General features: G+C 43.8%; 1 protein-coding gene across 1 annotated transcript in view; it reads left to right on the plus strand.

The window, feature by feature from the left end:
• The window catches only part of LOC143964450 (A disintegrin and metalloproteinase with thrombospondin motifs 17-like), a 435,585-nt gene that overhangs the window by 276,503 nt on the left and 132,125 nt on the right, over positions 1-26,957 (plus strand). The window contains exons 11-14 of the mRNA XM_077474178.1: positions 113-214; positions 3,118-3,263; positions 9,016-9,182; positions 14,361-14,488. Of these exons, the coding sequence (XP_077330304.1) occupies positions 113-214; positions 3,118-3,263; positions 9,016-9,182; positions 14,361-14,488 (543 nt within the window). The remainder of the gene's footprint in view (positions 1-112; positions 215-3,117; positions 3,264-9,015; positions 9,183-14,360; positions 14,489-26,957) is intronic.

Raw genomic sequence — 26,957 nt, forward strand, 5'->3', positions numbered from 1 at the left:
AAATGTGAGGGGTGTACTCACTTTTGTGAGATGTTGTAGTTGTGTGTGTGGGTTAAAACCACAATGTAGCTGCGTTATTGAGAACTCTCTGCGTATCTCCCTTTAATTTCAGCATTTGATGTGCGCCGGCTTGTGGTGTCTAGTAGAAGGAGATGCCTCTTGTAAAACCAAACTGGATCCACCTTTGGATGGCACAGAATGTGGAGCAGACAAGGTGAGCAGAAGAATTGTTAAAGCGGAATTAAACACAAATATTGTATATATTGCAGCTCACCAATTCTTAGATGTGCACCGCATTCGTTTTCCTTTTTTTGGCTTTTTTTTTTTATACTAGCTCATTGTGAAATACTTACCTTAGAACGAGGCGTCGGTAACTCACCTGGTCCACGCCGAGGGAGATGACGTGTTGCCTCTGCGTGTCTTCCGGATATAGCGGCTCCAGCACTGTGAGTGGCCAGAGCCGCGATGTCGTCACTCCCACCCATGCGCGCGGGAGTGACTTCTTCACAGCAGGGTTTCGGCATCTGCCGATCTTTCAGCCGAGAATTCCCTGTGCGCACGCGCTGCTGCAGTCAATGGCTCATTGCACAGGGAATATCTCCTAAACCGTATAGGTTTAGGAGATTTTTTTTTTTTTTTTACCTATAATATATAATACCTGTAGGTAAAAGTTAAAAAATAGACTATACAACCGCTTTAACAGACAAAGCTGTCCAACAAAAGTGGCAGTTAGAGGGTTGAGACAAACCATATACCACTGACTGGGGTGGGGTGCTTACAACAATGAGCTTTATGTAAAACCTTTCTCCGAAAAAAGAAAAAAAATACTGTTGCTTTAACTGCTTAAAAAGTTTTATCTGGAGTTCATTACTTTGTTAGTCAAGTGCATCTAAATCTGCTAGTCCATCCAACACTCCCATCCCCCCAGACCAACAATGCTGCTGTCCAAGGGTGTCTCCTTTCCCTTCTTCATCCATGGTGGAGACAGAACTCTGGGCAAAAAAGGCTTTAAATCTTTTCCTCAAATGCTTTTGCATACCCAGGTCTCACCTTGTAAAAGTAGCAGTGACCTCATCACTGTGCTGCACAATCCATTACAGAGGGCAGAGCAGTGGGAGGAACCCAGCAGGCTCCACCCACTACAGGCTGTCTGCAGATAACTACAGGAGGGGGCGGAGACCAGACCGGTCACCCTGAACAAGCAGAGAGAGCGGCAGTGAGCGGTCTTTATTACAGGAATTCTCACACTGGATTACTGCACAGATCTGGAAGAAATACACAAAGCTCACCGAGATTCAGCCAACAATACACATGATGAATGTCTTTAGACAATATTTGCCGAAACTGATTGTCAATGATCACCTGGTAAAACAGCCCATTTGGTTTAACCACTTCAGCCCTGGAAGGTTTGGCTGCTGAATGAACAGGCCATTTTTTTTTTGCGATTCGGCACTGCATCGCTTTAACTGACAATTGCGCGGTCGTGTGACGTTGCACCCAAACAAAACTGACATCCTTTTTTCCCCCACAAATAGAGCTTTCTTTTGGTGGCATTTGATCACCTCTGCGGTTTTTATTTTTTTGTGCTATAAATATAAAAAAGTGACAATTTAGAAAAAAACACAATATTTTGTACTTTTTGCTATAATAAACATCCCCAATTTCGTTTTTTATAAAAGCTATTTTTTTCTCTGTTTGGGTGTATTCTTCTACATATTTATGGTTAAAAAAAATTGCAAAAAGGGTATATTGATTGGTTTGCGCAAAAGTTATAGCATCTACAAAATAGGGGCTAGATTTATAGCATTTTTATCATTTTTTTACTAGTAATGGCGGGCATTATGGCGGACACATCGGACGCTTTTGACACATTTTTGGGACCATTGGCATTTATACAGCGATCAGTGCTATAAAAATGCTCTGATTACTGTATAAATGTCACTGGCAGGGAAGGGGTTAACACTAGGGGGGCGATCAAGGAGTTAACTGTGTTCTCTGTGTTTCTTTTTCTTTTTTACTTTATTTCTTTATTAAGGTCCCTATGCATGTTTCTAACTGTAGGGGGAGGGGACTGACCTAGAGGAAATGACTGATCGTGGTTCCTAGCTATTAGGAACTCACGATTTGTCACTCCTCTCAGAACAGGGATTTGAGTGTTTACACATACACGTCCCTCTTCTGCCTCTCGTGCCTGTGATCGCTCGTGGCTAACGGTCATCGCGACTGTAGGCCACGAGCATTTTTCACCTCCTGCATTGCAGCGGGCACGTGCGTGCGCGCCCGCTATCCCAATCGCGTGAGGCGACGTATAGCTACAACTGTTCATGCCGACCTGCCATAGTGTAATGATGGCGGCTGGTCGGCAACCGTTTAAATTAGAATTGAAAGGCAAAACTTTTTTGTATAGATTAAAAATGTGTGTGTGTGTGTGTGTGTGTATATGTATGTATATGTATGTGTGTGTGTATATATATATATATATATAATTTTTTTTTTTTTTTTTTAGATATACATTTATATTTTTAGATTTATATATATATATATATATATATATATATATATATATATAAAACCCACTTTTTTCCCATTCCCTCTGTTCTCAGCTGCATAAGAGCTGGGGGAAGAGAAACAGCAGCACACTAATCTTCCCAGTGAATGGTTGTGCAGCGGGGGGGGGGGGGGGTTATGTCAGGACAAGTTTGATCATTGGAAGAGAGTACACTGAGTTCCCAGCATAGCTAGAGAACTGACCACGGTGCGCTCTACTGCTTAGTGTGGTCAATATGTAATAGGAAAGCAGAGGGACTGGCGGGCTCACCAGGGATTTCACATAAAAGAAGTAATACAAAGAGAACAGGATACTTTCTCATACAAGTACATGGTACAGCAGACACATATCGGGAATATGAACTGTTGGGGTAACAAACGCGTTAACCTTGAGTTGGGGTTGAAAAACTGGTAAGCTGCAATATATACATTTTTGTTTTCTGGTATGATACAGCTTTAAATGATATATTAAAATAGTTCATATTTGATGAAAGTTTCTTTCCTTGTGTAACACTATGACAGCGGGGGTTAAAATCTGCAATTCTCAGTCCTGGGAGTTTTGTATTGCAGTGGTGCCGAGCCGGAGAATGCGTCAGCAAGACCCCAATCCCTCAGCATGTGGATGGAGACTGGAGTGCCTGGAGCTCCTGGAGCATGTGCAGCCGAACCTGTGCAACTGGAGCACGCTTCCGGCAAAAAAAATGTGACAACCCACCGTGAGTGTTTCCTTACAGAAGACATTTTGATGATCTTTTTTTTTTGTCCCCTTAGCAAAAAAACACCCCAAAGCATAAGGTTTCCACCTCCATGTTTGACAGTAGGGATGGTGTTTTTGGGGTCATAGGCATCATTCCTCCTCCACCAAACACGGCAATTTGAGTTGATGCCAAAGAGCTTGATTTTGGTCTCATCTGATCACATCGCTTTCCCCCAGTTCTCCTCATAATCATTCAGATGTTCGTTAGCAAACTGCAGACAGGCCTGTACATGTGATTTCTTAAGTAGGGGGGACCTTATGGGCGCTGCAGGATTTCAATCCTTTACAGCGTAGTGTGTTACCAATTGTTTTCTTGGTGACTATGGGCCCAGCTGCCTTGAGTTCATTGACAAGATTCTCCCTGTAGTTCTGGGCTGATTCCTCACCGTTCTCATGATCATTGAAACTCCACAAGGTGAGATCTGATGCTGATTGCTTCTGTGGACAGGTGTCTTTTATACAGGTAACACCCTGAGAGAGTGCTCCTAATCTCAGCTTGTTACCTGTATAAAAGACACCTGGGAGCCCAAAATCTTGCTGATTGATTTAGGATCAAATACTTATTTCACTTATTAAAATACAAATCAATTTATAACTTTTTTGAAATACCGTTTTCTTGATATTTTTGTTGTTGTTCTGTCTCTCACTGTTAAAATAAACCGACCATTCAAATTATAGACTGATCATTTCTTTGTCAGTGGGCAAACGTACAAAATCAGCAGGGGGTCAAATACTTTTTTCTCTCACTGACATGGACCCAAGGTGCCTTATGGAAAATCCCACTTTCCTATTATTAGTTAAAGTGGTTGTAAACCCTTACAACCAACTTTGACCTACAGGTAAGCCTAGATTAAGGTCCGTAGACAGCGGCGCGCAGGCGCACTGAGCGCGCTGCAATTAGCGGCGATATGCCGCGCGTGTCGGCTCCCATGCGCATTGCGCGGGAGTGACGTCATCGCGGCTTCGTCGAATGACATTGCCGGAGCAGCGAGACCCACCAAGAAGATGGTGACTTCGCTGGCTCCTGTGTCAGGTAAGTGACACATAATTGACTACTATGCGATGCATACTAGCCCATTATGCTTTACCTTTGCAGGGAATCAAAGAGGAAGTAAACCCATCAGGGTTTACTTCCTCTTTAATATAGCACAGTGATCCAATAAATAATGTGATCCAATAAAGGATGTGATCCTACAAAAAAAAAAAAAAAAACCCGAACCTTTAGTGTCACTTTAGGTTAAATGTGACGTCATAGTTTTTGTAGCATAACTGTTTTTCCTGAGCCAGAGAACTTGTTGGTGGCATTCGGCAGACTCGGCATAGAAAAGATGCCTTCAGGGCAGATTGAGTGAAGTCCTATGAGATGAACCAGCTGCCCCATAGTGCAATGTATGAGTTGGTCCTGGACATGTAGAAGGGGCATGAGATTCTGTTTCTATATTGCTTTGCACTGCAGATTACTTGGTAACGGCAAACACAACAGTACAAAGGGTCATGAAGGTTGACAAGCAATGTTGGCAAACCATTGCGGATTTGTGATTTCCAACATTCTCCCCAATGCTCTTTGAGTATGTGTTTTAGTAATCACCATATCTTATTGTGGTTTGGGAGACTATATTCAAATAATATGAATATTTTACCAGTACGAGGGCTGTATCGAAAGTAATACAAACGTGGGCACAACCTTTTTTTATTAACTTGCATAAGTTGTTTAAATTTCCCATGTTGGTGGAGTAACTATTCCTCTATAATAACTCCTTTTTCTTTTTCTTTGCAGGTATATAATGGATTCTAAACAGAAGCAACATGCTGTCATTGAGTTCTTGATGAAGGAGGGGGTGCAGGCTGTCCGATAGCCACAGAAGTCTACGGAATATTTTACAGAGATCACACTATTTGGCAAGAGCAAGGTCTTGTCATTGGTGACGCTTGCCAATGGTGTCATCTCTGTAAACATTCTGTAGCCTTCTGTGGATGTCGGACAGCCTGCACCCTTCCTTCATCAAGATCTCAATGACAGTACATTACTTCTGCTTGGAATCCATTATTTACCTGCAATGAAGTGGAGAGTTACTATAGAGCAGGGGTCTCCAAAATTTCTAAATAAAGGGCCAATTTACTGTTCTGCAGACTTTAGGGGGCCTGACTACGTCTAGTGAGAGTAAGAAATACCCCATGTTTTGTGTCGGTGAGAGGAATAGTGCCCCTTGGTTGATGTCATTGGGAAGAAATGTGCCCCATGGTTGGTGTCATTGGGAGGTGAGGTGCCCCATGATTGTGTCATTGGGAAGAGAGGTGCCCCATGGTTGGGGTCACATGTTGGTAGAATAACACTTCCTCTATAGTATGGGTTCTAAACAGAGGCAATGCTGTCATTGACTTCTTGATGGAGGGGAGCAGGCTGTCCGATATCCAGAGAAATCTACAGAATATTTATAGAGATTACACTATTGACAAGAGCAATGTCTTATTATTGGTGACTCTTAACAATGGTATCATCTCTGTAAACATTCTGTAGCCTTCTGTGGATGTCGGACAGCCTGCACCGCTCCTTCATCAAGAACTCAATGATGGCACGTTTCTTCTGTTTGAAATCCAATATTTACCTGCAATCAAGAGAAGAGGAGGAGTTACTATAAAGCAGGAGTCACCAAACTTTCTAAAAAAAAAAAAGGACCCGTTTACTGTTCTGCAGAGTTTAGGGGGGCAGACTGTGTCTAATAAGAGTAGGCAATGCCCCATGTATAGTGTCAGTGAGAGGAATTGTACCCCGTGGTTGGTGTCATTGGGAGGAGAGGTGCCCCATGGTTGGTGTCATTGGGAGGAGAGGTGCCCCATGGTTGGTGTCATTGGGAGGAGAGGTGCCCCATGGTTGGTGTCATTGGGAGGAGAGGTGCCCAATGGTTGGTGTCATTGGGAGGAGAGGTGCCCCATGGTTGGTGTCATTGGGAGGAGAGGTGCCCCATGGTTGGTGTCATTGGGCGGAAAGGTGCCCCATGGAGGGTGTTATTGGGAGGAATTGTGCCCTTGGTATCAGCCGGATTAATGGTGCCCCAAGAGCTGGATAACAACAAGCAAAGGGCCGCAGCTAGCCTCCGGCCCACAGTTCAGAGACCCTTGCTATAGAGGAATATGTTACTATACCAACATGTGAGACTTGAATGACTTATGTAAGTTAATAAAGTGTATACCCACTTTTGCATTACTTCCGTTACTGCTCTCGTATATCTTTTAAAGTGATACTAAAGTCTTTTTTATATATATATATATATATATATATATAACAAAAACATGTTATAGTTACCTGTTCTGTGTAATGGTTTTGCACAACGCAGCCCGGATCCTCCTTTTCTCGGTCCCCCAGCTGTCACCCCTGGCCCCTCCCTCCTGTCGAGTGCCCCCACAGCAAGTAATTTGCTCTTGCTGAGCCGCTGCTTTGTGTGTCCATTCAGACACGGAGACATGGCTCGGCCCCGCCCCCTCTCTCTCTCCTCACTGACTTTGACAGCAACGAGAGCAAATGGCGTCCGCTGTGTGCCTCAGCCAATCAGCCGGACAGCCGAGTCTCTCGTGCAACATCGCTGGATGGAGATGGGTCTCAGGTAGGTATTAAGGAGGCTGAGGGGTGCTGCTACACAGAATACATTTTTAATCTTAATGCATAGAATGTGATATAACACAAGGCAATATTCTGAAAAACAACAACCAGTTCCTTCATAAATATTGCAGCTGCTGCAATATTTACGAAGGAACTGGGTGTTGTTTTTCTGAATATTGCCTTGTGTTATATGTTGGTTATTAAAGAAGTAGCAGCTTCATATAGGAATATATCCTTAAATATATTTGAAATAACTATAGAAAACTAACAGGTGTTACTTCTTTAAGCGCGAAAGGGGGGTTCATTGTAGACGGGCGAATAGAATTCCAGATTGTCATAGAATGTGATAATTTTGGTGATTCATAAGGCCACACATGTAGATTGCCAGCATCCCTTGATTATATATGATTAACGCGGAATTTTTTAATACATTTTTCTATAATAAATGACAATTTTTTTATACGTATAAAATTCCCTATGTACATTTTTTTATTGCCCATAAAATCACACTTTTTGTGTTTATTCATATAATGCATAGAATGTGCTCCACTTTTCGGCCTCCTCCCCCCCTCTGGTGCCACATTGGGGGGGGGGGGGAATGGGTACCTGTTCCAACTTCTGAGAGATCTCGCCATGGCGCGATCACTTAGAAAATTTGCTCCCCTTCTCCTTCCTCCGCCATTCGGGCCATTCAGAAAGTGCAGCGCGTTTCACACATGCCCAGTAGGGGAACCAGCTGTGAAGCCAAAAGGCTTCACTGCCGGGTTCTCTTACAAATGGCGGACTCCAGGACAGTATGTGTAGCTGCTGACTTTTGCTGGGGGGGGAGTGGGGACGCGCCCCCCCCCCCTTCCCCAAGGCACCCCCCATGTTGAGGGCACATGGCCTGGTACGGCTCAGGAGGGGGGAGCTCGCTCGTCCCCTCCCTTTCCTGGTCAGCCGGGTAGCGTGCTCAGACAAGGGTCTGATGTGGACCTGGGGGGGACCCCCACGCCCATTTTTTCGGCGTTGGGGTTCCCCTTTAAGTCCATACCAGGTGGCGGGGCCAGCGAGGCCTTCTTCACGGGCCCCGCCTACCTGGAGACGCGCTCAAAATTAGCGGACTTTCCTCCGCGTGTGTGGGCGAGTCCGTTCATTTCAAAAGTAGCCCGTTCAAAAAGTCCGCCGGACTAAGTCCGCCGAATAGTCCGCTACGTGTGTACGTGGCATAAGAGTGACCTATTCATGGTTCAAGGTTTTCCAGCAGTCATAGGTTGCTCCAGTCAAAGAAGGTCTGTTGTGTATACTGTCATGAAAAGGATGAGGAAGGGCAGCTCTGACCATTCATCACTCTTGGTGAGAGATAATCCCTTTCGGTTGGCATGCTTAGTGAAGGTTAATCTGTGCTTTACATTTTATGACTTTACTAAGCGATCCTGTAGAGATCATAAGTGTTTGGCACTAAATCTCTGACATCATGCTCTATCTGATATGTGAGTAGGGCATACAGTTGTAATAGTCTGCAACGTAAGTGTAAACTCTGGCCCCCATGGGGAATGAAGGCATGTCCTCTCTTCACAAATGCTATTTGAACTGGCAGCCAGACATATGCGCTTTTTTAAAACAATTCGCTTTGCTCAGCTAGAAAATACCTTAAAAAAACAAGCGGCATTTCTCTTTTTAATGTTCTTCTAATGATAGCTTTGTGCTAGTCTTGTTTGAGTTAGTACTTTGCACTGACATTCTGGCTCGGTTTACCGTTGTTTTAGAGTTTTCTCTCCAGTTGTTGTCTAGAGTTCCAGTGAAGTTTGTAAATGCATCTCATAAATCACTGTAATGAGCCGGTTGTATTAGCAGTAGGAGGAAAGGAAATGTTACACTGTTGTGTGGATAGACACAGCATTAGCTCATGGCCTTATTCCGAATCAGATTTATTAACCTCCAGACTGAAAGCCTTTCCAAGGAATATGAATCAATGGCTTGGAGATCGTTTTACATTGTGCGGTCTCTTAGAGCAGGTACATAGCCTTCAGGACATCCAGAGGAGATCACCGGGACGGCAGGGTACATCCTGGTTGAGTTATGGCCCACTAAGTTTTGACTCTATATTTCCTTTTTTTTTTTTTTTTGACAGTCCGGGACCTGGAGGTCGTAGCTGCAAAGGAGCAAGTGTAGAACACATGGTGTGTGAGAATGCGCTATGTCCTAAAGGAAGTACCAGCTTCAGGGACCATCAGTGTCAATCCCATGACCGCAACAGCAACAAGAAGAAAAGTCTGCTTACCGCCGTAATTATTGATGGTACGTGTGATCCATACTACCCTGATTCTTCACTGTTACTATAATGGGAAATCAAGTAGTTACTATATAGTGACTAGGGATGGGTGAACGGTTCGGCCCCAAGCATAAGTTCAGGCCGAACTTTGGTTGTTCAGATGTTCGGACGGACACCGAACAATATGCAGTGTTCAGGGAAAATTCAAAAGCCGCCACAACACCGTTAAAGTCTATGGGACAAGAACATGAAAAATCAAAAGTGCTAATTTTAAAAGCTTATATGGAAGTTATTGTCATAAAAAGTGTTTGGGGACCCATGTCCCATGTATCAATGCAAATTATTATTATTTTTTTTTTTTAACGGTTTTTTTCTGGAGCAGTGATTTTTTTTTTTTTTTTTTTTTTTTTTAATGCTTAAAGTGAAAGAATAAAAATGAAATTCCTTTAAATATCATGCCTGGGGTGTGTCTGTAGTATGCCTGTAAAGTGGCGCATTTTTCCCATGTTTAGAACAGTACCACAGCGAAATGACATTTCTAAAGGAAAATTGTCATTTAAAACTGATCGTGGCTGTTATCGGCAATATGGATAAAACAGATGACCCCTCCCCCCTCTGATGCCACGGGGACTTCCCTCTGGTGTCGGAGGGGGGAGGGGTTACCCTGTTACGTCACGCTCAGTTATATAAGAACTTTCCCAGAGAAGAAGTGTCACATGGTGGGAGCCTCCCATGGAGGTGGGTCGGTTACGGATTGTTTTTTATTGTTTTTTTTCGGTCTGTCGCCATGATAGAAGAAGATGAATGGACGTTGTTGGACACTTTTATTTTTTAATAAAGGACTTGTCCCCAAGCTATGTCTTTAACATTTTGACACACTTTTTGTGAAATGGTAGCGGTACTTGTACCCAGTTACCATTTCACACGGAGGGGCGGCGGGATTTGTTAAAGGGGGCTTCCAGATTCCGATAAGCCCCCTCGCCCGCAGACCCCCACAACCACCAGGCAAGGGTTGTGGGGATGAGGCCCTTGTCCCCATCAGCATGGGGACAAGATGCTTTGGGGTAACCCATGTTGAGGGCATGTAGCTTGGTACGGTTCAGGAGGGGTGGGGGACGCACTCTCGTCCCCACCTCTTTTCCTGCTGCCTGCCAGGTTGCGTGCTTGGATAAGGGTCTGGTATGAATTTGGGGGGGGGGACCTACGCCATTTTTTTTTTTTTTTTTGGCGCAGGGGTCACCTTAAAATCAGGTCTGGTATGGATTTTGGGGGGGGGGGCGCCTATGCCATTTTTTAAAAATTTTATTTTGATGCAGGGTTCCCCTTAATTTTCATATCAGACCAGAAGGGCTTGGTATGGATTTTACCCGATTTAAAAAAAAAATTTGGTTCAGCGTTCCCCTTAATATTCATACCAGACCCAATGGGCTTGGTTTTTTTCAATGAGTTTTATCTATATTGCCAAGACCCGACAATTCGTTTTAGCCGCGTTCAGTTTTAAATGACAATTTTTCCTTTTCCTTTCCTAGAAATGTAATTTTGCTGTGGTATTTTTCTAAACATGGGAAAAATACGCTACTTTACAGGCATACTATAGACACCCCCAGGCACAATATTTAAAGGAATATTTCATTTTTATTGTTTCACTTTAAGCATTAAAAAAAATCACTGCTCCCGAAAAAACGGCCATTTAAAATAAAAAAAAAATAAAAAATGCATTTATACATCTCCCCTGGGGCAGGACCCGGGTCCCCAAATACATTTTATGATAAATACCATCATGGTATTATCATACATATATATATATATATATATACCATGCATATAAGCTTTTAATACCATTATCATGGTATTAAAGCGGAGGTCCACCCTAAAGTGGACCTTCCGCTCATCGGAACCCTCCCACAATCGGCACCTTTCAGGGGGGAGGGGGGTGCAGTTACCTGGATAATCCAGGTAACTGCACCCACTTCCGGGACAGCTCTCTGCGGAAAGGGGCGTAACTTACGCCCCTTTCCGCAAGTGCCCGCCCCTTCCCGCAAGTGCCCCGCTGCCTGCTGGGAAACACACAGCTCCCAGAGGCAGCGGGGAGCGTCCTTATTGCGCAGCGCAATTCGCGCATGCGCAGTAGGGAACCGGGAAATGAAGCCAAAAGGCTCCATTTCCTGATTCCCATACCCAAGATGGCGGCGGCAGGACCCGACAGACGATCTAGCGATCGGCTTCGGGTGCCGACATCGCGGGCGCGCTGGACAGGTAAGTGTCACTATTTTAAAAGTCAGCAGCTGCAGTATTTGTAGCTGCTGGCTTTTAAAAAAAAAAAAAACGCGGAGTCCCGGTGGACTCCCGCTTTAAAGGCTTATATGCATGGTATTGCCATGCATATAAGCCTTTAAAATTGGCACTTTTGATTTTTCATGTTCGTGTCCCAGAGACTTTAACGGTGTTCATGTGTTCTGCCAAATTTTTTGCCTGTTCAGGTATGTTCTGGTGCGAACCGAACTGGGGGTGTTTGGCCCATCCCTAATAGTGACTGTGTTTTTTTTCAAACGTCTTTGTGGAACAGATTTCTAAAACAATGGACGCAAGGGGTGTCATATATAATGGTATTATATGTAGTTATATTAAAACAGTTGTCTCCAAACTGCATCCTGTAGGCCAGATGTGGCCCTTTGGTTGTCTTTATCTAGCCCTTGAGGCACTATTCCATCCACTGACTCCAACAATAGCGCCAAATTCCTGAAACTGACACCAACAATGGGGCACTGTTCCTCCCACTTTCATCAACAATGGCTCACAATTACATAGTTGCATAGTTTGGTTGAAAAAAAGTCCATCTAGTTCAACCGATAGAAGGAAAAAAAAATTATACAATCCTATATACGCAATCCTATACCCAAAGTTGATCCAGAGAAAGTAAAAAAAAAAAAAACACCAAAGCATGATCCAATTTGCTCCAGCAGGGGAAAAAATTCCTTCCTGATCCCCCCGAGAGGCAATCGGATATTCCCTGTATCAACTTTCTTAAAACAATCTACTAAGTTGGCCAGAACCACCTCTGCAGGGAGTCTATTCCACATTTTCACAGCTCTTACTGTGAAGAAACCTTTCCCTATTTGGAGATGAAATCTCCTTTCTTCCAGATGTAGAGAGTGCCTCCTTGTCCTCTGTGATGACCTTAAAGTGAATAACTTGAACCCAACTTCACTATATGGAGCACTTATGTATTGATACATGTTTGAACATATCCCCTCCTTATCTCCTCTTCTCAAGAAAGAATAAATTAAGTTAATCATTTCTCATGCCTCTTATCAGTTTGGCTACACCAATGATGGGTCACAATTCCTCCCAGTTACACCAATGAGGGGTCACAATTCCTTCCAGTTACAATGATGGGTCACAATTCCTCCCAGTTACACCAATAATGGCCCACTATTGCTTCTACTGACACCAATTATGTGGTATTAGTACTCCTATTGACACCAACCATAGGGCACAATCCCCCCTGCCCCACAATGACACCAACAATAATGCACTATTCCTTCCACTGACACCAATGATGGGGCACAATTCTTCACAATGAGACAGGTTATGAGGCACTATTCCTCCTCTAATATTAAAGATGGGGAAGGGTTTACTCCCACTGATGCCAGAACATTTTCTGCTCTGGATTGCAACAGTCTGCCCCATCCCCCCCCCCCCCCCCCCCAATTAGTCTGATGGACAGTAAACTGTCCTTTTGTTTAGAAAGTTTGGAGACTGCTTTCAGGCCTGCTATAGATTTTAAGGGGAACACCATGCCAAAAAAAAAAAACTGCATGTGGTCCCCCCCCAATCCATACCATTGGTATGGATTTTGAGGTGAACCACACGCCAAAAAAAAAAAAAAAAAATAGCCTGGCGCCCCCCCAAAAACACATACCAGACCCTTGCTCGAGCATGCAGGCCAGGAAAGGGGGGGTTGAGCCAGCGCACTCCCCCCTTCAGAACTATACCAGGCCACATTCCCTCAACATGGGGAGGGAGTGCTTTGGGACAGGGGGGCTCTTCCCCCACAATCCTGGCCAGTGGTTGTGGGGGTCTGCAGGCAGGGGGGCTTACCAGAATCTGATTCTGCCCCCCAATATGAATGAGTATGGGGTGCATTGTACCCCTACTTAACTCATTCACCAAAAAAGTGTCAAGAAGAAATAAAAGCACTGAGACCATTTTGTTTTTGGAAAAAAAGAAAAAGCAATGTCCCCCGATGTACGATGCCAGCCGCCACTGCCAACCTGAAAGCACCCCCCCCCCCCATGTTGAGGGCATGTGGCCTGATATGGTTTGGGGTTGCTGCCCTGCATGTTCGGATAAGGGTCAGGTATGGCTTTTTGGGGGGCCCCCATACCATTTTTTTTATTTTTCCTTAAGAGTTTACCTCTAAATCCATAACGGACCCGAAAGGGCCTTGTATTGATTGGGTGGGGCCCCTACTCCCACTTCTTTAAAAAAGAATGTTATTGCCAGCAATCGGCAATAAAAAAATTAAGTCATCTGTTGTTCATGGACATGGGGGCCAGCTCTTCCCACCCCGCTTCTTAAAGGGGTTGTAAAGGCTCATGTTTTTTCACCTTAATGCATCCTAAAGTGAAAAAACACCTTGCAGTCACCGGCCCCCTTGCCCCCCTCCCCGTTTTACTTTCCTGAGCCCCGAATTTCCAGGGGCGCATCCCTGTTCTTGACAGCAGTGGAAGCATTGGCTCCCGCTGCTGTCAATCAAATCCAATGACCCGGGGGCGAGTCCTGCATTCGGCGTCTATGGACGCTGAATGCGGAACTTGGAAGCGTGCCCGCAAAGTAACCCCCTCGGGAGAGCGCTTCTCCAAGGGCGTTATCTAATGCGGGGAGGAGCCACATAGGAACCCCAGAAATTGGATGTTTCCGGGCCACTCTGTGCAAAACGAGCTGCACAGTGGAGGAAAGTATGATATGTTTGTTATTTTAAAAAAAAAATTAAAAAATTATCCTTTAGCATCGCTTTAACAACCATCTAATGTTAAAGACGCTGGTGGCCGGAAATTAACAGTGAAAACTGAGGGGAAATTCGCACCTACACATGTGTGAACTTAGCCTTAGTTTACTGGTCTTCCCATACTAAGCTAAATTTAATTTGGGTGTCCCAGAGAAAAATACATTGCCAACTATTGCTTTCCTTTATTTCCTAGATAAGCCATGTGAGTTATACTGCACTCCTGTAGGCCGTGATACTCCAATACTGGTGTCAGACCGGGTCCTGGATGGAACTCCATGCGGTCCTTATGAGGCAGATCTGTGCGTCCACGGGAAATGTCAGGTGCAGTAGCTCAATAGTCTTTTCAAACGTTCAAACTTCTAAGTGGCAGTACTTGTTAGTACTCTTCTTTCAAAACTACTGCATATTGCCATCGCTCTTATACTTTTATACTTATGTATAATCAATTTTTGTTGGTTTTGTTTTGTTCAGTACACAAAGGGAATTAGTGACATAAATGAAATACTTGGTACAAATGTGTCATAACACAATGAGGATACAAGTAGACATTGCATAGAAATGACCCATAATGTAAAACAAGTAGTATGTTTTCTCAGCATCTGTCACATATACAGTATGTCCAGGGCCGGACTTACCATTGGGTTTGACTGGGCCCAAGCCCATGGGCCCCGCCGAGATACATAGCTGAGTGTACTCGGCTTGGCTCCAGTCAGTCACGCCCAGTCCCGTCCTATGATGGACATAACACAGGGACTGGGCGTGACTGTGAGCCGAGCCGAGTATACTCGGCTACTCTCAGCTCCGCTCAGGACTGTGAGAGGACCCGAGAGCCGCTGAGATGCACAGGACAGAAAGTTTTAGTTTATTGTATAAACTATTCATATATTTTGCTATTAAACAACATTTCTAATCATATGAAGTTAATAACAAGAGTTCCCCTTTATATCAGAGTCCACAGAGTTTCCCTTTTACATCTGAACTTGCAGAGTTCCCTTTCACTGTAAGGGGGGACTCTGCAGTCTCTGATGTAAGGGAGAAATATGGGGACTCTGACATAAGGGCTGCTCTGGGAACCCTGATGTAAGGGGGAACACTGAGTACTCTGATGTACGGAAAGGACTCTGATGTAAGGGGGAACACTGTGGCCTCTGGTGTAAAGGGGAAATATGATGTAAGGGGAGCTCTGAGATACCTGATTTACCTTAGTGTACTTACTCAGAGGCAGGAGAGAGAATGGGGAGACTTCAGTCACAGACAGGGATGGATGGTGAGCTCACTCACCACTTGGCAGTCAGCACCTCTCATCCAGATGTATCTGAGGCTACTGGACTTCAAATTTCTGGCCCCTAAGTTCCTTTCTTGAGGCACAGCACCGGGGATTTAAGTGTGGACAGACATATAGGGTTAGGGGTAGGAGGAAGAGGAGCAAATCAAGCCCTCTGTCCTCTCCTGTCTGGGTGGGGGAGGGGTAATTGTTAAGCCCCGCACACACGACCGGACTTTTCAACATCCAAAGTCTGACGGAATGATTCCGGCAGACTATTCGATCGTGTGTGGGCTGCAACGGACTTTTGATTCGCAAAAGTCTGACAGACTTTAGAAAATGGAACATGCTTCAAATTTTTCCGACGGAACTCCGCCGGACCCAGTTCCTACCGAAAAATTCGCTCGTGTGTATGCTATTCCGACGGACTAAAACCGACGCGAGGGCAGCTATTGGCTACTGGCTATGAACTTCCTTATTCGAGTCCAGTCGTACGTCATCACGTTCGAATCCGTCGGAATTTGGTGTGATTGTGTGTGGCCAAGTCCGCTCATTTGGAAAGTCCGTCAGAACTCTGTCAGAACTCTGTCAGAACTCTGTCAGAACTCTGTCAGAACTCTGTCAGAACTCTGTCAGAACTCTGTCAGAACTCTGTCAGAACTCTGTCAGAACTCTGTCAGAACTCTGTCAGAACTCTGTCAGAACTCTGTCAGAACTCTGTCAGAACTCTGTCAGAAGTCTGTCAGAACTCCTTCGGAAGTCTGTCGGACATAAGTCCGCTCGTGTGTACAGGGCTTTAGTGCTGACTTTGGGCAATATGAAAAAGAGTGTGTAACGGACACTCTTGGTTTACACAACTGCAGCCAGCAACCCTGCTGGGAAGCCATAGTCTGGTCTGAATAATGTGTCCGGGTTGCAGGTGGTCTGAAACCCGAACACATGAATCCAAACCCGAACTGTCCTGGTGAATCCCGGACAGGTGGCAACCCTACTCTGTATCTCGGCGGCGCCATTTTTAAACTTCAACACTGCAATGACAAGGCTGCAATGACACTGGACAAGGCTGCAGATGGACACTGATAAGGCTGCATTGATGGGCATTTAAATATAAGTTTTTTTCCTTAAAAGTCCCTCTTAAACTTGGGGTGCGTGTTATACACCGATAAATACGGTAATGTATAGAAGGTAGAGCCCGAAAGTGACTCAAGCCCAGGGGCCCCCAACACCCGAAGTCCTGCCCTGAGTATATCCCTTTTGCAAATACAATTTGTCTATGGATACATCTATGTTAGGAGAACTCTGTGTTTCATTTTACAATGAAGGAATACAGTATCTCTGATTTGTCTGTAAACAAAATGCTGCTAAACGTGAGTTACTGCGTTTAGCAGCTGTTACAGGCGTTTGGCGTTTCGAATGCCTCTGAACATCCGTCTGAACCCATTTTTTTTGCTTTCCAAAAAATGCTTCTAAATTTAACTGCCTAGAAATGACTATAAACGGTCCTGTGTACATGTACTGATAAGATGACATTGAGGAGAGTTCAGGGGCAGCTGAAAAAAATGCCCAACTGATCCTAAACGTCCGTCCGTTTACCAGCAGCCGTGTACATGAAGCCTCAGCGTTCCAAAGCAAAATATAGCAATCTGTCTCTCTACTATGTGACAGTAAGCAGTGGGGGGGGGTGAGCATTTTTAGAAGACAGTGATCAATGGTTATAGGTCGGCATACTAAGTGGCCAGCTCCTTCACACTCTCAGGGGTGTATTTATGAGCACTGAGTTGGCCATTGCAGAAGAAACCTAGATCTACGCTTTGAGATGAATAGCGGGGACGGGGGTGGGTGTTAAAATTAAACCCCTTTAACAATACACATTCATAGGAATTATGATTAACCTCTTGACATCCGGATGATTTACCCCCCTTTCATGACCAAGCCATTTTTTTGCGATACGGCCCTGCATTATTTAACCACTTGCTTACTGGGCACTTTCACCCCCCTCCTGTCCAGACCAATTTTCAGCTTGCAGCACTGATGCACTTTGAATGACAATTGCGCTGTCATACAACACTGTACCCAAATTAAAATTTTATCATTGTTTTCCCACAATTTAGAGCTTTCTTTTGGTGGTATTTGATCACCTCTGTGGTTTTTATTTTGTGTTACATTTTTTAAAAGACGGAATTAAAAAAATAAAAATATTTTGTTATTAAATTTTGCAATCGGGTAATTTTTCTCCTTCATTGATGTACGCTGATGAGGTTGCACTGATGGGCATTGATGGGTGGAAGTAATGGGCACTGATCTGCACTGGTAGGTTACATTGATAGGCAGCACTGATAGGTGGCACTGATTGGAACCACTGGTGGGCATTGATAGGTGGCACTGGTGGGCACTGGCAGGGGGTACTGATTGGCACAGATGAGGCAGAATTGCCTCTTTCTCTTCGGGACAGATGTCCTTTGCACATAAGCCGGTGATCGACTTTTTTTTCTCCTCGTGCTGTCAGCGTAAGGAGAAAAAAAAAACGATTACCGAGCTTTTGTTTACATCCTATGATCAGCTGTCATTGGCTGACAGCTGATCACATGGTAAGGGGCTGGGACTGGCACCTTACTCGGATCTGTGATCATCCGAGTCTCAGTGACTCGGTGGTGACAGTATGCACCCTGCAGGGGACGCACAGGGAGCGTGCAAAGGGGAGGCCGTCGTATGACGACCTCCCAGAAATTCAGGTCCGAGCTGTGGCCGTCATTCAGCTATAGCGCAGACGCCAAGTGGTTAACAGACAATTGCGCGGCCATGCAACTCTGTACATACCGTAAATAAAAATGTATGTCCTTTTTTTCCCCACAAATAGAGCTTTCTTTTGGTGGTATTTGATCACCACAGAATTTTTTATTTATTTTTTTGCACTAGGAACAAAAAAATAGACCGACAATAAAAAAAAAAAAAAATACATATATATATATATATATATATATATATATATATATATAGATATATAGATATATGTATATATATATATATATATATTTTACTTTCTGATATAAAACATATCCAATTAAAAAAAAATGAAAATCTATTTTCATAAATTTAGTCTAATATGTATTCTGCTGCATATTTTCGGTTAAAAAAAAAATCCCAATAAGCATATATTGATTTGTTTGCTCAAATGTTATAGAGTCTACAAAGTATGTTGTTTATATACTGGAATTTTTATTTATTTATTGTACTAGTAATGGCGGCGATCAGCCACTTATAGTGGCACTGTGAGATTTTGGTGGACAATCTGACACTAACTGACACTTTTGACACGTTTTGGGAACCAGTGACATTAAAGCGGAGTTCCGCTAAAAAAAATAAAAAATTAAAAGACAGCAGCTACAAATACTGCAGCTGCTGACTTTTAATAATCGATCACTTACCTGTCCCAAGGTCCAGCCATGTGGGTGATGGAAGCCCCACTAGTTTCCCTCTCCGCTCGGTGACGCCAGGCATTGTAAGTGTGGGCGCCCGGCTGTGGCTTCACAGCTGGGCCCACACTGCACTGCACAAGTCGCGTGCCATGACTGGCCGCGCAATCATCTGGGACCTGTGATGTGTCTCAGATGATTGTCTGGAGGGAGGAGGCAGAGATGATCTCAATTCCTGCGTCGAGGGAAGTGACATCAGGAGCCCAGGCGCTGAAGGAGGCAGACTACGAGGGACCCTCTAGCAACCAGCATTAAGAGGTGAGTAAAAAAAAAAAAAAGATTTTCTCCAAAAAAAAAAAATGTTTTTTTTTATGCACATTAATGATTTGGGTGGAACTGCACTTTAAAACAGTGATCCGTCCTAAAAATATGCACTGCCACTGTATTAATGACACTGGCTGGGGAGGCGTTAAAAAGCTAGGGTGATCAAAGGGTTAAATGTGTGCCTAGCCAGTGTTTTTAGTGTACGCTGTGTGCTGTTTTTACTAAAGGAATTAATGGATTTTATTCCCTGCTTTGTGGGGAAAGAAAAAACACTTTAGTCCTAACAGAACAGAGCTCTGTACCATGTGTCTTCCCGGTGATCAGCGGTTGTTGGCTGTCATCCATTGGCTGGCACTCGGTGATTGGCATCTGCTGTGTATAGGTCACGTACCTGGTGGAGATCGAGCTGTAGAGGGTGCTTCCACCTCCTGTCTAACACCCCTGGTAGAGATGACAGGGAGTGTAGGACACAGAGTGGCACGAGGGCCGGTATAGCAGGTGGCACCGGGCTGAAGCTTGACAGGAAACCGATGGCTCTGGATCACCAGACAGGTAACCGGAACTCTGTGACGCTGGATCACTAGGCAGGAACGTAGCCGGAGCACAAGCCACGGGGTCATCAACAGCGGGGCAGGTACAGGAACATGAGACTAGAGCAGAACCAGGATACAGGCCAGAGTCAGTACACAGTCGGGTAGCTCGTTACAAGAGCTTGAGAGAGGAGCAGAGTCAGAGCACAAGCCGAGGTCACAGGTAGGCAAACGGGAATCCAGAGGAGGGTTGTGGTCCGGACGAGTCAAACACAGGTAGACCGGAAACGGATCAGGGCACAGGTAAACGTAAAAAGTAAAATAACTCTTCTGAGGAATAATAACAGATTCTTAATAATAATCTTCACGAAAGCTGAATGCTCACAGAACACTTGCCTCCATTAGGAGTATAACTCACCTTGAAAATATCCTGTAGTGGGGGTAAGTACACAGCAGTGGATCTCCAGTTGATAGCCGTATGGGGGGGGGGGGACAGGGGTTTCCAGAGTGTTAATGATGCTCGGCCGGGTTCTAGTTTCCCTCCACTGATAATCCACTGCTCCTTCAGACCTCACAATGACACAGTAGACTTCCGGTTCCAACCATTAAAAAAAGGATAAAGAATGACATCCCATAGCGTAGTATGTATAAACAGTATCAATTTATTAAAAACGCCAAGTGGATCCTTACATAAAAGCAAACAGGCTTATGCAGTACAAACACGATATTTACGTCCCTTCCGGTTTGCTTCAACACCCGACCACAACCTACGCGTTACGTCACGGCACGTGACTTCATCAGGGAGAAAACGTTTCAAGGAGAATTATACTCCTAATGGAGGTAAGTGCTCTGTGAGCATTCAGCTTTTGTGAAAATCATTATTAAGAAGAATCTGTTGTTATTATTCCTCAAAAGAGTTATTTTACTTTTAAATGTTTGGACATTTTGTTTATGCTATATTCATTGGACTTTAACATTGAGTTAATTATCACACCATCTTTATTTTATTATTATCACCTAGAATTTTGCGCACATCATTTTTCCTTATTCTTATATTTCATGTGTGTAAAGACGTTGAAGCTACATCTGCCCGAGAAAATTTCTGAATATAGAAAATGGCTCTGTTGCTTGCAATTGCATAAAGTAAACAGCCCTCCTTCCTTAAAGCTATGTTCAGCAATAAATTACAGGGTGCTTTAAAAAGAAAGCAAATTTAATGTTATATCCTCTTGTAACTAGAACATGCTATAATGTATAATGACAGATCTCTTGTAACGGGGATTGCACAAGCATATACTTATTACCACAAAGTCACATGGCACTCTGAACACTTCTGACCGCTGTCAGTTTCTTGAAGCTATTTTCAGGTTCTTTAAATAATTGTTCAAACTTCAAAAGCAATTTGTACTAGACCAGCTTAGCCCAAGCAGAAGAGAAGGTGCCAGCGAAGATGCTGGCAGGGACAAGCTTGGTGTTGGCCATAAGCAAGATGTCAAAACGTAATCTCATTGTCCTATGTTGACCTCTATTAGGTTATCGTGCAAGTGCCCTCTATACTATCTCTATTCCAAGCAGAAGAGAAGGTAAAAATAAAAAAGAGGAGAAGGAGTCATCACCATTTTGCGTTGCGTCTTTTAAGGTTCTTTGCACTAAAAGCAAGGAAGCGATAAAACCTCTGTAGAATATTAAGGTGCTGTACCTATAAACTATGTACAATTTTAGTGAACAATGCATGACATACAGAGTATCACAAAATATGCATACAATATGCACAAGCTATCTATCCTCCCTATCAAATGAGCATGGACAGTGTATGCACTAAATATACATTAAACAGCGATATTAAGGTCTCTTTTTTTTTTTTATTGTTATTTAAAAATAACAAACATTTTATACTTACCTGCTTTGTGCAGTAGATTTGCACAGAGCAGCCCAGATCCTCCTCTTCTCAGGTCCCTTGCCGGCGCTACTGGCCCCTCCCTCCTGTTGAGTGCCCCCCACAGCAAGCAGCTTGCTATGGGGGCACCCGAGCTGAGCCACAGCTCCCTGTGTCCATTCAGACACAGAGCCAAGGCCCGGCTCCACCCCCTTGCTCTCCTCATTGGCTGACTGACTTTGGCAACAGCGGAAGCCAATGGCGCCACACTGCATTCTCAGCCAATGAGGAGGGGAGTCTTGGGCAGCCAAGACAATCCTACAACATCGCTGGATCTAGATGGGGCTCAAATAAGTATTGGGGGGCTGCTGCACACAGAATGGAATGCATTAAAATAAAAAATAAAAACCTTCTGCCTTTACAATCATTTTAACTTGATTCTTTCTGGTGATGGGATCTTGTCCCAGAATCTCTGCTTCTTGGAGTCCTGCAAAACTGCCTCCTCTTCTGTGTTCCCAGCTCTTTTCCCTCCCCCTACTTCTTGCCTACATCACTTCCTATCCCGAGCTTCATGAGCCAGTCTAACAAGTTAATTAGCATATGAATAGGGGAAGCCAGGCTCCTGAAAAGTGGGGATGATAAATATTTGATCCCCTTCAGATTTTATAAGTTTGCCCAGTTACAAAGAAATTAAGAGTCTATAATTTTATCATAGGTGTATTTTAAATAATGGAGGCAGAATTTTAACCAAAACTCCAGAAAAAACATATGATACAAATGTTATAAATTGAGTTGCAGTTTAGTGAGTAAAATAAGTACTTGATCCCCCTACCAACCGATAATAATTCTGGCTCCCACAGACTGGCAACAGTTTGTGCTCATGTGGTACACAGATTAGTCCTGTCAATTTATCTGTATAAAAGACACCTGTCCAGAGAATCTCTTTCTTCTATTCAAACCTCACCATCATGTGCAAGACCAAGGCACTGTTGAATGACATCAGGGACAAGATTGTAGACCTGCACGAGGCTGGAATGGGCTACAAGACCATCAGCAAGAAGCTTGGTGAGAAGGAGACAACCATTGGAGAGATTATTCGCAAATGGAATTAATACAAAACAACCATCAATCGCCTTCGGTCTGGAGCTCAATGCAAAGTTTTACTTCATGGGGTAAGGCTTCATGTACACTGCTGCTGGTAAACCGATGTACTCGCCTCTCCTCTGTTATCTTATCCGTACATGTACACCGGGCTGTTTATAGTCGTTTCTAGGCAGTTGAGTTTAGAAGCGGTTGTTCAGGATGGTTGTTGAGTTCAGAGGCATTTGAAATGCCAAACGCCTGTAACAGCTTGTAAACGCGGTAACTCGCGTTTAGCCGCATTTCGTTTACAGGTGTTCTAAATTTTTACTATTTAAAAAAAAAAAAAAAAATTTTGGTTACTATGTGCCAAGTTAAATCACTCAAGGCAGGTTGTAAAACGTCCCATGTACATTAAGCCTTAGGATGATTATGAGAAAAAAGAGGGATCAGGCCAGAACTAACGTACATAGGAGGAGCTTGTGAATGATCTCAAGGCAGTTGGGACCACAGTCATCAAACAAACCATTGGTAACACAATACGCCACCATGATTTGAAATCCTAAAGTGCCCGCAAGGTCCCCCTCCTCATGAAGGCACATGTACAGGCCCATCTGAAGTTTGCCATTGAACGTCTAAATGATTCAGAGAAGGATTGGGAGAAAGTGATGTGGTCGGATGAGACCAAAATTGAGCTCTTTGGCATTAACTCAACTTGCAGTGTTTGGAGGAAGAAAAATGTTGACCATTGCCCTAAGAACTCCATCCCTACAGTCAAGCACGGAGGTGAAAACGTTATTCTTTGGGGCTGTTTCTTTGCTAAAGGTACAGGCTGAGTTTTCCGCATTGAGGGGCCAATGGACGGGGCCATGTATTGCAAAATCTTGAATGAGAACCTTCTTCCCTCAGCCAGATCACTGAAGATGGGTGGTGAATGGGTCTTCCAGCATGAAAATGACCCAATGCATACCTCTAAGACAACAAAGATGTATCTCAGGAAGAAGCACATTAAAGTCATGAGTGGCCTAGCCAGTCTCCAGACCTTGATCCTATAGAAAATGTATGTAGGGAGCTCTAACTTCGAGTTGCCAAGGGACAGCCAAGAAGGCTTAAGGATTTAAAGAAGATCTGTAAAGAAGAGTGGACCAAAATCCTTCCCGAGATGTATGCAAACCTGGTAACCAACTACAAAAAACATCTTAACTCTGCTTTCCAACAAGGGTTTCCCAACCAAATACTAAGTCATATTTTGCTTGGGGATCAAATACTTATTTTACTCACTGAACTGCAACTCAATTTATAACATTTATATCGTGGTTGTTTTTTTTTGGATTTTTGGTTGATATTCTGTGCCTAGCATTTAAAATACACTTATGATAAAAAAATTATAGACCTTTCATTTCTTTGTAAGTGGGCAAATTTACAAAATCTGCAGAGGATCAAATAATTATTTTTCTCACTGTACATTGTGGCTAAAATGTGTTTATTTCATATAGTTATGGTATAAAATATTCATAGAAATACAACCACGGCACCATAAAATGCTGGCAAGGACAAGACGTGTGTTGGCAGTTGGTCTGTCCATTTCCCAGAGGTCAGAACTTAATCCCGTAGTTTTATGTTAACCTCTAAAGGGATGTGCAAGTGCCCAGTGTACCAACTCTTTTCCAAGCAGAAGAGAAGATGCCAGCATAGAGCCATAAAATGCTGGTAGGGACAAAATGGGTGTTGGCAATTGGTCTGTCTTCTGCTCAGGGGTCTGACCCTAATCTCGTCTTAAGTTTACTTCTAATGGGTTATCATGTGCAAGAGCCAAGTATACCAGCTCTGTTCCAAGCAGAAGAGAAGGTGTCATAACAGAGCCATAACCCGCAGGCAGGGACAAGATGGGTTTAGGCAATTGGTCTATCCTCTGCTCAGTGGTCTGAACCTAATTTCATTATCTTAAATTGACCTCTACTAGGCTATCATATGCAAGTGCCCAGTATGCCAGCTCTATTCCAAGTTGAAGAGAAGGAGCCATCACAGAGCTATACAATGCTGGAAGACACAACCTTGGTGTTGGCCATTGGTCTGTCCTCTGCTCAGAGGTCTGAACCTAATCTTGTTGTCTTATGTTGACCTCTAATGGGCTATCCCTTGCAAGTGCCCAGTATACCAGCTCTGTTCCAAGCAGGAAAGAAGGTGGCAGCACAGAGTTATAGGATGCTAGCAGGTACGGTATACCAGCTCTATTCCAGAAAGACGTAAGGCTTTGTTATTAGAGTTTTTCCGAACAGACCCTTACACAGAGCCGCGTTAATCAAACAAAGGGATGGAAATAGTTTCACATAACAGCTGGGGATGTTTATACCAGAACATCGCTTAGCGTACTCAATGAAGCAATCAGCATGTTTAGAGTTTGGAGATGGAACAGGGAAAATTCTCTCTACTAGTGTTGTCACAGTCTGTAAGCAGATTCAGCTGTCCATGCAGAAATTATCTACCTTGTTGCTGAGCTCTAGTCCCAGAATTATAAATACTAGTAGAACGTGCCATTCCAGCGTCATTGTGCTTAAGGAGCCCAGCTCCTCCAGGCTAAAATACAATCATGTGGTGCAAGTCTAATTAAACTAAGCATTGAAATTGGTTAAGGTGATGAACGATTTCCAACCCAGTGCAATTCTGACTGTTCTCCCTTGTAAAAATGTAAAAAGCAGCATCATGTTTTTACTAGAAAATTACTCAGAACCCCCAAATATTATTATTATTTTTTATTTTTTTTGCAGGGGCCCTAGAGAATAAAATGGTGGGCATTGCAGTTTTTTTGAAAAGCAGTCTTTCTAGAAAAAATACTTTAATTAATTTGAATGCAAAAAAAACACCCACAATATATAACCCATTAACTTGTCACGCTTCAAAATTGCTCTAGGTCTGGTCTAGTTCCAGTCCAGCGATACCTCACATGTGCAGTGCGAACACCATTTACATATATGTGCGTGACCTACATATGCATTCACTTCTGCGTGTGAGCATGGAGGGACGGAGGCACTTTAAAAAAAAATACATATATTTTTTATTTTTACGCATTTCCCTTTACGTTTTTTTTCTTATTGTTTTAAACACTTTTATCCCTATCACAAGAAATGTAAATATCCCTTGCGATAGAAAATAAGGCATGACAGGTCCTTATTATGGAGACATCTGGGGTCTTGCAGATCTCTCTTCAACCCTGGAAAGCATGGGATCAAAAAACAAAACAAAACATTGATCTCATGCTTTTCAGAGCACAAAATAGCAGCATTTACATCTTCCCGAACCAGAAGTGACGTCACGATGTTGTTTCTGGCTCCCAGAACCATAGAGATGGCTGGGGACCGTCTGGTTCACGGCCGGCTCTGATATCTTGGCACATTTTTCCCATATTTAGAACATTCCCTGCACAAAATGACATTTTTAAAGGAAAAAAAGTCATTTAAAAGTACTCGCGGTTATAATGAATTGTTGGTCCCGGCAATACAGATAAAAGAAGTCATTAAAAAAAACGGCATGGGATCCCCCCAGTCCATTACCAGGCCCTTTGGGTCTGGTATGAATATTAACCATCCGAATCCGAACCAAAGTGTAAAAAAAAAGAATTGTGTGGGGGTCCCCCCAAATTCCATACCAGGCCCTTATTAAAAAAAAATGGCGTGGGGTTCCCCTCAAAATCCATACCAGGCCCTTCAGGTCTGGAATGGATTTTAAGGGGAACCCCGCACCAAAATAAAAAAAATGGCATGTGGGTCTCCCCAAAAATCCATACCAGACCCTTATCCAAGCACGCAACCTGGCAGGCCACAGGAAAAGAGGGGGGATGAGAGAGCGGCACCTCCCCTCCTGAACCATACCAGGCCACATGCCCTCAACATGGGGAGGGTGCTTTGGTGTAGCCCCCCAAAGCACCTTGTCCCCATGTTAATGGGGACAAGGGCCTCACCCCACAACCCTTGCCCGATGGTTGCGGGGGTCTGTGGGCGGGGGGCTTATCGGAATCTGGAAGGCCCCTTTAACAAGGGGACCCCCAGATCCTGCCCCCCCCCCGTGTGACGCACGGGGACTTCCCCATGGCTTTCCTGGATCGCGGCTTTCTTTTTTCTTTTTCTTTTTCAGTCCGTCAGTGGAGCGAGAGGTGAATGGACTTTGTGGGACATTTTTTTTTTTTTTAATAAAGGACATGTCCCAAGCTGTGTCATGTCTTTTGTACCATTTTGACAAATTTTTTTCAAAATGGTAGGGGTACATTTGTACCCATTACCATTTCACACAAGGGGTGAGGCCAGGA

The sequence above is a fragment of the Lithobates pipiens genome, unplaced genomic scaffold (assembly GCF_037356315.1).
Source record: "Lithobates pipiens isolate NorthernLeopardFrog02 unplaced genomic scaffold, aLitPip1_a1.2 Scaffold_8, whole genome shotgun sequence".
Taxonomy (NCBI): domain Eukaryota; kingdom Metazoa; phylum Chordata; class Amphibia; order Anura; family Ranidae; genus Lithobates; species Lithobates pipiens.